General features: G+C 55.8%; 1 protein-coding gene across 1 annotated transcript; it reads right to left on the reverse strand.

The window, feature by feature from the left end:
* Window positions 1-2536: 2536 nt before the first annotated feature.
* Window positions 2537-5231, reverse strand: LOC123434804 (AAA-ATPase At2g46620). Its single transcript, XM_045115535.1, has one exon. It carries the CDS (start codon window positions 4342-4344, stop codon window positions 2809-2811), a length of 1536 nt encoding a protein of 511 aa, XP_044971470.1. The 5' UTR covers window positions 4345-5231; the 3' UTR covers window positions 2537-2808.
* Window positions 5232-8518: the final 3287 nt, after the last annotated feature.

The following is an 8518-nucleotide window of genomic DNA, read 5'->3' on the forward strand; positions in this document are numbered from 1 at the left end:
TCTACTACTATAATGTTCAAACCCGGGAGACAGAGAGATGATGCTCCGAAAGCTGTATAGATCGAGAAAAATAAATTGGGATGTTGCCATCCCATCATGCGGTGCACCGATGGACGCCGTCCAACTGGCCGATGGCGCCGTGCGTGCATCCTGTGATTCTGTGTGTCAGCTCAGCCGTTTGCCAACCTCCACACAGTTCACCAGACAGAGATACTCGTACCAGCAGAAACGAAAGCTGGAACGGCAGAGAGGACACCTGTGCTGTGCTGTGCAAGCGAGCGGCGGCTGGTCCTAACTCCACACAGCTACCTGTGAACGAAATCAATAGAATTCATTTGTTCCTCAAAACGCATCACCTACCTGCTAGATCGATTGCTGCCGCACAACACATATACAAATACAGAACGGAAAAAAGGCGGGCGGGCGGGCAGGCAGGCAGGCCGTGCCAAACGCAATCATCATCGAAACCCCGCGGTTTGCGAGGCGAGACGAGACGGCGGTAGGTCCCAATCATCACCGGATGCAATATCAAAAGTCCTCCACGAACGCACTATTTCGTTGTTAATTTGGACGCGTTGTTTAAAGCTGCAGCCGCTCCCCAGCTATGCACAGCAGTACTGACTTCAACAAACGCATAAACATGATGCCCGGTGAAACAGTGCTCGTGTATACAAAAACAGAAGGCTCCTCCTTCTGAGGAAACACTGTGCTTCTCGCATGAATCATACTCGAACTAGCTACCGAATTCATACGTTCCGGAGGGACGGCATAAAACTAGCAGTAAGACGTAAGCAGATACGGTATGACTAGAGTTAATTAAGCTCGAGACGAGCACCAGCTGCTTATAGTTATATATACGGCTGAAACTGAAAGCAGCGGGAGCGAGGCGGCAAAGTCGCAACCACAGCCGATACAAGTGACCTACTAGTACTAATCAAAGCACAGTGGGCGATCTGGTTGCGGCCAGCACTTGTTTTCGCTCATCTGATTATGCCGGAGTACATAAAACAAAGCCCATGGGGCCACATTCAGCGGCACAGAGATGCCAACGTAATCGGCGGCGAGGGCCTGCCTGCCTGCCTGCCTCGGGGGTGCCGCCGGCCGGACTGCCGTCGAGGGCCGGGACCATCCGCACTGGTCCGTTCGTCCTGACAAACGGTAAAGGCGGGATTGATGGCAAGGCCTTGGTTGGTGCTGTGCTGCATAGTGCGAACCCAGCTGGGCATAGAGCGGATTTGTTATTAATCGCTATACTACCAGTATATACGAGTAGTAGCAACTGAGAGGGAGAGAGAGTACATCAGAGCATTGTTTAGGCGTTTTCTTTTCTGATGAAATTCAGCAGCTTCTGGAGAATCATTTCATAGTGCTGATTGTTGAGCACATATTTTTTGTGAAATCCTTAGGCATCATTTGATTAAGGGGGATTGGGGGAGATTTAGAGAGAAAAATCCCCGGAAGGGCCAGAAACCCCATAAATTCTCGGGCGTCCATTTGATAGGAGGGGTTTGCTTAGCCCAATCCCCTCTGTTCCCCTTCAATCCCTTTCTATCCATGTGTTTTAAAACCCTACTGGAGGGACTAGTGAAAGCAAAGCACCGAGGATTTGAGATGATTGGATGGAAGAAAGGGATTCACCCAATCCCCTGAAATCCCTTCCTCTCAAAACCTTCCAAATCCCTCTTAACCAAACGAGGCCTCAGGCTTTATTTGGTAGAAGTGGCTTGGGAAGGTTCGGGAAGGAGAGAATTTGGTGAATCCCTTCCTTCCACCCAATCCTCTCAAATCCTCGAAATTTTGCTTTCATTAGTCCCTCGAGAAGGATCCTGAAATACATGGATATGAAGGGATTGAAGGAGAACGTAGGGGATTCGGCTGAGCAAACCCCTCTTACCAAATGGGCGCCCGAGGTCCTGTGGGATTTTCCTCTCAAAACCTCCCGAATCCCTCAAAACAAGGCCTCAGGGCTTGTTCCGTTAATCCCCATCACAAAGGGATTGAGGCGTCGTTTGGTTAAGGGGGATTGGGGAGGTTTTGACAGGGAGGGATTTCAGGGGATTGGGTGAATCCCTTTGTACCCAATCCTCTCAAATCCCCGAGGCTTTGCTTCCACTAGCCCGAAGGAGGGTTTTGAAACACATGGATAGGAAGGGATTGAAGAGAACGGAGGAGATTGGGCTAAGCAAATCCCTCCTATCAAATGGGCGCCCGAGGATCTGTGGGGTTTTTGGTCTTCCCGAAGATTTTCCTTTCAAAACCTCCCCAATTTCCCTTAACCAAATGAGGCCTGAAAGAGATTAAAGGGGTTTGAGATTTTGACTTAGATTCAATCCCCTTCAAATCATATGGAACCGGAATAGCACTGGTATCTCACCTGTGATCCAAGTGCCAAGTGTGCAGTTACTATTTCCACATGTGGACGGATACCAACCATGAGATCTAGGGTGGGCAACCTACCAGGGCTACAAATTCATGGCGGTTTCGGGGTCATTGCTTGGAATGCAAAGAGAAACCGTGTAGGGTTCTAGTAGAAGACTTTACAGTTATACATATATTCGTATAATCATATGTATGTAGCCAGTTCTCATCTATGTACAACTACTTTCGATTATTTTTTTCGATAATTTTGTTCCCAACTTGTGCCATCCGTTTGCAATTGCCTTACACTAGCTAGACTACAATGTACAACCCCCAAATTACAATCGAGAACAGAAGGAAAAAAAAAGAGGCGCTTAAAGGTTAAGCGATCACGATCATATCAGGTGTGAAGACGCGCAAAGCAAAACCAAAAAGATGTGCGTTCATTAATCACCGGTCCTTCTCGCTGCTGGCGTCGCTGCCCCGCCCGTTGGCCGACGCCGTGTCGTCCACCGGCACCACGCCGCCCTCCTTGCGGCTCCTGATCTTGATCAGCCCGTACAGCTTCTTGAACTCCCTCATCGGCGCGTCCTTCCCGAACCCCCCGCCGGCGCAGGCAGCCACCGGCGACTGGCTCTCCGCCGCCGGGCTGGAGGACCCGTCGAGGTGCCCGGACAGCCTTGAGGTCAGCCTGGGAGGCCGCGCGGCGGTTGTGCTCGTCCGCCCGTGCGCCGGCGGCGCCGCCACCACGTGCTGCAGCGCGCTGATGACGGTGCGCAGCGCGCGGCTCGGGGATCCGCGGTTGGCGAGCATGATCTCGCCGAGCTCGGCCGGGCTCAGGCGGGCGCCGGCGTGGAAGCCCTCCTCCACCTGAGGGTAGAGCTTGTGGTCCTTGAGGCCCAGGTAGTTGCTGGCCAGCGCCTTGAAGCCGTCGAAGTCGCACATGGTGAAGTGGATGTGCACGTCCAGCCTCCCCGGCCGCAGCACGGCCGGGTCCACGCCCTCCTTGCCGCCGCCGCTCATGGTGAAGACCATCACGCGCTCCTCGCCGCAGCACGACGAAAGCCCGTCCATGAACCCCAGCACCCTGGCGGCCCGCGCCGCCGACGTCTCCCCGTCGCCGCCGCGCAGGTACCGGTCGAGGTCCTCCACGAGGATGACCGACCGCGGGGCGGTGTCCAGGAGCAGCGCGCGGAGGTCGTCGGTGCCGGCGCGGGAGAGATCGATGTCGTAGACGTCGTACCCGAGGAACCTCGCCATCGCGGCGGCGAACGTGGACTTGCCGGTGCCGGGCGGGCCGTACAGCAGGTAGCTCCGGCGCCAGACGCGGCCCAGGCGGTGGTAGTAGGCGCGGCCCTTGAGGAAGCTCTCCAGGTCGGAGCGGACGCGGGTCTTGAGGTCCGGGTCCATGGCCACCGTGTCGAGCGTGGCCGGGTGAGTGAAGGGCGCGGACGACCAGCGCGGCGCGAGGGCGGCGCCGGTGTTGGCGTAGAGCCGCAGGTCGCGGCGGCGCAGCTCCATCTCGTCGGCGACGGACTCGACGTGCTGCAGGTAGGGGCGCAGCACGCGCGTGCGGTCATGGCGGCGCACGCGGAGGACCAGGCGCTCCCCGCCGTTGGTCCACGCGAGGCGCGCGCCAAGGAAGGCGTCGTGCGCGGTGTGGCCCGGGCCGAGCTGGAGCGAGAAGTCGTTGCTCTTGCTGGCGGAGGAGAGCACGCAGGCGGCGTCCGCGTCCTCGAGCGACGGCAGCGACGCCACGTACGCCGCCGCCTTGCGGAAGAGCGGGTTCTCGGCCCCTTCGCCGGCGAAGCGCGGCACCTCGTAGTACTGGTACGCCTGCGCCCACTCGTCCGCCCACCGCCACAGCCGGCGCGCCGCGTGCGCCGCCGACTTGTAGGACAGCACCGCCCGCACCGCCGCCACGGCCAGGGCCGCGTACGCCACGAACATGACCGCCGCCCCGCCGCCGCCGCCGTCCAGCGGCATCGCGCGGCCCCACTAGGAGGAGGAGTCGCGCGCACGGTTGCGCGGTTTGATTCGGTCCGGTTAGTCCGTGCGTGTGGGCGAGAAGGGTAGGAGAAGGAGAGAGATCGGATGGTGGGTTGTCGTGGGGTTTTAAAGGGAGGTGGGGATCTCATCGCTGTGGCGCGCGCGCGGGTCAAAGAAGAAATGCGGGGCCGTCTCGGGCTGCGTGCGAGTCGCGGATATGAATGTTTTTTTTTAATCTTTTGCTGTTGCTGCCGATTTGAATGGTCTCTTTTTTGTGGTGGTTTGATTGATTGAAGGGAAACTGTTTGGGCTCGCCGTGTTTAAATCCTATAGTATATATCTTAGTATTTCCTGAGGTGAGATTTCTATCTACTGGAGCGGAGCATTGGTGTGGTTGAGGTGATTGGGGGCAGGTGCGTGTGCGTGGTCGAAGGACTTCTGATTCGGTTGCTGGATTGCATCCGTTTCTTATCTCCTTGTTAAATGCTCTTCGTCGGGACGTGAATTACCCAAATCAACAGGATGATGCCTGCCTGCATGGACAGAACGGACGGACACGACGGCGGGTGATACGGTCGACCGATATGATACGGTTGGGCGTGTTGGCGACAACCAGATGAAGAGAATGTTCCGTAGCTGGCCCGGGAGCTCTTTTGGAAGGGTGCCTATGGGACGGACGCGTTCGCGCCGCGTTTCATGAGCTTCTATAAACACCTTGTTTCATTCATTTATTTGTTAGTAGTATAATTTATTTTGGACGGAACAGCTTGTTCCATTCATCTCTAGGTTGTCGCGTGGCCTAACTTGATGATTAGCCCCCTCAGAGATGATTTGCAGCATGGTATTTGTCGTTGCATATGAATGAACAGACGCCCAGTAATACCAATACCAATACTGTCTTGGATAAATTAACCATAGTATAGTAGAGTAGTCTGACTCGGTGCCTCGCCAACTCTAGTTCCTAGAGGCTTATGTGGGCAGGCACACCCGCGAATGAACCGACGTCTCTCTCCATCTCATGCAAGTTGCGACCGTAAGGTAATTTTCATCACGGTCTCTCACTTTCGACCTCTCGAGCTTGCCTTTTGGGGAGACCCATTCTAAAGTCAAATGCCGACAGAGAATCGATTGATGAAAGTCAAATTCCATGCAGTGTGTTGCTTTTACATCCTTCTGGTTGCGAAAGAAACATTCTTATGCTGCTTTTGCAAGATGCTTTGCTCTGGTGCTAGAATGCCATGGACACCACAAGAAGCGAAACCAAGGTTGGCTGCACCGCACGTTGAGCCGATTCATTCCCGAGTGGTGTTCTTCGTGATAATCACTTCCTTGAACATCATCTATATCTATATATATACTAATATAAAAAAAATCTAAAAAGATAGATCCAGCAAATATCAACCATCAAACAATGTCAATCCGACTATCAACCATGACGAACTCGTAACATGTCTAATGTGCAACTAATAACATACCTCCCCTATATCAAAATATATGACGTTTTCTCACACTATGATGATTCCAATAAACGTCTTATATTTTGATACGGAGGGAGTACCAAATATGGACTATCAACATAACTAACGCCCAGCTCACATTCTACCTAATATCAAATGCACAATTAATTTTTTACCTTTTTACCTAAGTAATTATAGTTGTAGAGAACTAAACTACTAGCTTTTTAACTATAATTATTTAGATACAGATAGAGTATCAGATATTAATGTGCGATCGATTTTCCGCATGATAATAACGTGCAATAAAACTAGTACTACGACTCCCGTCGCTCTCCAAGGGAGCGGCCCGAGCGTCCCCTAGCACCGCCGTCGCCTCCCCACCCGCTCCTTCCCGCCCCCCGCCGCCGTCGGGCGTCGCTGCCGGGCAAAGCCCGTGCAGTAGCCGGCGGCGGCGGGCCTCTCTCGCGCGGATGCGTCCCGGGACCGGCCCTGGACGGTGCGGCTCGCTCGGCGAGGTTGGGCGTCGGGGCGGCAGCCCGGTGGTGGCGGCTCGACGACTCGGCGAGGCTGGGCGTCGGGGCGGCAGCCCGGTGATGGTGGCGTGGACGGCTTGGCGGGGATGGGCCTCGGCGCGCCTTCTCCCCCGCTCGGGTTGGTGATGGGCGGGTCCCGTGGTGGCGACTTGGCGGCGTGGTGCGGCGGAGCTCCAGCGCGGGCTGGGTCCTCTAGCTGGCCGGAGGGCAGGGCGCCGTCCAGTGGTGCTGCCTCCGCAGCGACTACGGCCTGCCCTTGACCCCAATCTGGACCTGGATCTGGATCTGGTGGTGCTCGGGCCTAGGTCATGGTGGCTTCGAAGGTGTCGTGTTGCTGGGGGTGTTGCGTGGAGGACGTGTTTGGTGGCTCCCCGGTGCCGCTGGCGCGTTGGCTTCGTAGGAGGCGTGTGGGCTAGTGGAGGTGTTGTGCGTGGGGTTGTGGTGTTGGGAGGTGCTCCGGGCGAAAGCTTGCCGGGCAAGAGCTTGCCGGCCTGCGGTGGCGGCGGCTGTGGACGTCGTCTCACCTTCTTGGAGGCACCGTTGATGAGTTCTCTTTCTACACACCCTCGGATCCAGTTCTTCGGGTGAAAACCTTAGGCCTGGTTGGGCCGGACGACGGCGTCGGCATCATCGCTTCCTCCTTGGGGGCGTCGTCTTGAAGAGCTTTGGATTTTGATTGCACTCTCGAGGGGCTAGACGCTCGCGAGTCGCGACATTGCGATCGACTGGGGCGCGTCCGGCAATGTGGATGATCTGCGCGGCTTCTTGTGCGGCAACGATAGCCCCTTCAAGCGGAGAAGGATTTGTTGTTGAGTTCTGGTAGTCGGTCTCGTCCGGCGTGTTCGAGGAGTCGCCGTGCCTCTCTTGTCTTCTGAAGTCGGAGCTGTTTGAGGGGGATCCTTGCGGCGACGATGACGTGAAGACGGGTGGTCGGTTCTGGCACTGGCTCGGCGCAGGTCCTGTGCTTTTCTTCCTTCAATGCTCGTCGGCTGAGTCGAAGCTGCCTGGTCGCCGGCGCGTGTGGTGGACTTTTGGCATTGTCCGACACAGGCCTCTACGCTTGTCTGCGGTGGAGGCTACATCGGTGGTCGTCGATGGTGAAGTCGGAGTAGCCATCGCGGAGGCGTGATGACGATGATGTCGGATTACAACCTCGACGGAGCTCTTCCCCTAGGCGGCGTGTGTGCTTTCTTGTGTAGGTTGCCAGGTCGTCCTGTGTGCCTTGTCGTGGCGGGCGCATTGTGACGGTTTTAGTCCGATTTTCCGATTATTAACCGGACAACTCTCTTCAACCTTTTTTAATGAGATCGGTACCTAAGGGACCGCATTTAAAAAAAAGATAATAACGTGCAATGCATCGTATGCATATAGTAATAATTGTCTAAAAAAAGGAAACTTCCTTGCACATCAAAACAACGGATCAAGCCTTAGACTACTACTTGCATTTGGGTGTATGATATACGGACTAGCCATGAGTCATACACCCAAAGATAGGTGCAGTTAAGTCAGTGATGTTGCCTCTCAAAACAATATACTTCGTGTTATTTATAAAAAAAACCATGAAGGAAACATCGTGTAGTTATTCTTCATAAGCTAAGAGCAACTCCAATGGGACGACCCATTTCGTCCACCGCCCGTTAGTTTGGATCGGCGCGGACAAAAAAGACGACCCAACGCGCCAACTCAAATGGACGCACGTCAGCTTGGCGTCCGCGTGGCGACCCATTCCCAGCCCAATTTTGAGCTGGATTTGCGTCGTCGCGGACACGAGACGGACGCACGCGCACCTACTCCTATCCCCGGGCCCGCTGGTCGGTGGCATCCACCACCATTTCCCCCCAAAACCCTCACGCCCTCGTGCGCTCCCGCTCCCGCCCACGCCCGCCATGGACGACGACCTCGCCGCCGCCGCTAGCCTCACCTCGTCCGGCAAAACTAGCGCCCCGCGGAAGGCCGCCGCGCCGAAGCCGAAGAAGGTGTTGACGGCCGAACAACGGGCAAATGAGCCGGCCAAGAGGAAGGACCGGAGGCACGCGGCGGACGCGAGGGAAGAAGCCGCCGCCGTCGTCGTCGCGCAACAGCAGGTCACCAACGCCCGCGTCGCGGCGACAACGAGGGAGGCGCTGTGTATACTGGGGTTAAACCCTAGCTAGCACGGCCTCGTCAACACCGTCGTGGCCG

This window comes from Hordeum vulgare, chromosome 1H (genome assembly GCF_904849725.1).
Source record: "Hordeum vulgare subsp. vulgare chromosome 1H, MorexV3_pseudomolecules_assembly, whole genome shotgun sequence".
Taxonomy (NCBI): Eukaryota; Viridiplantae; Streptophyta; class Magnoliopsida; order Poales; family Poaceae; genus Hordeum; species Hordeum vulgare.

What these genes read in the sequence shown, in the direction of transcription:
- LOC123434804 (XM_045115535.1), bottom strand. Translation starts at nt 4,344, where the DNA reads ATGCCGCTGGACGGCGGCGGCGGCGGGGCGGCGGTCATGTTCGTGGCG.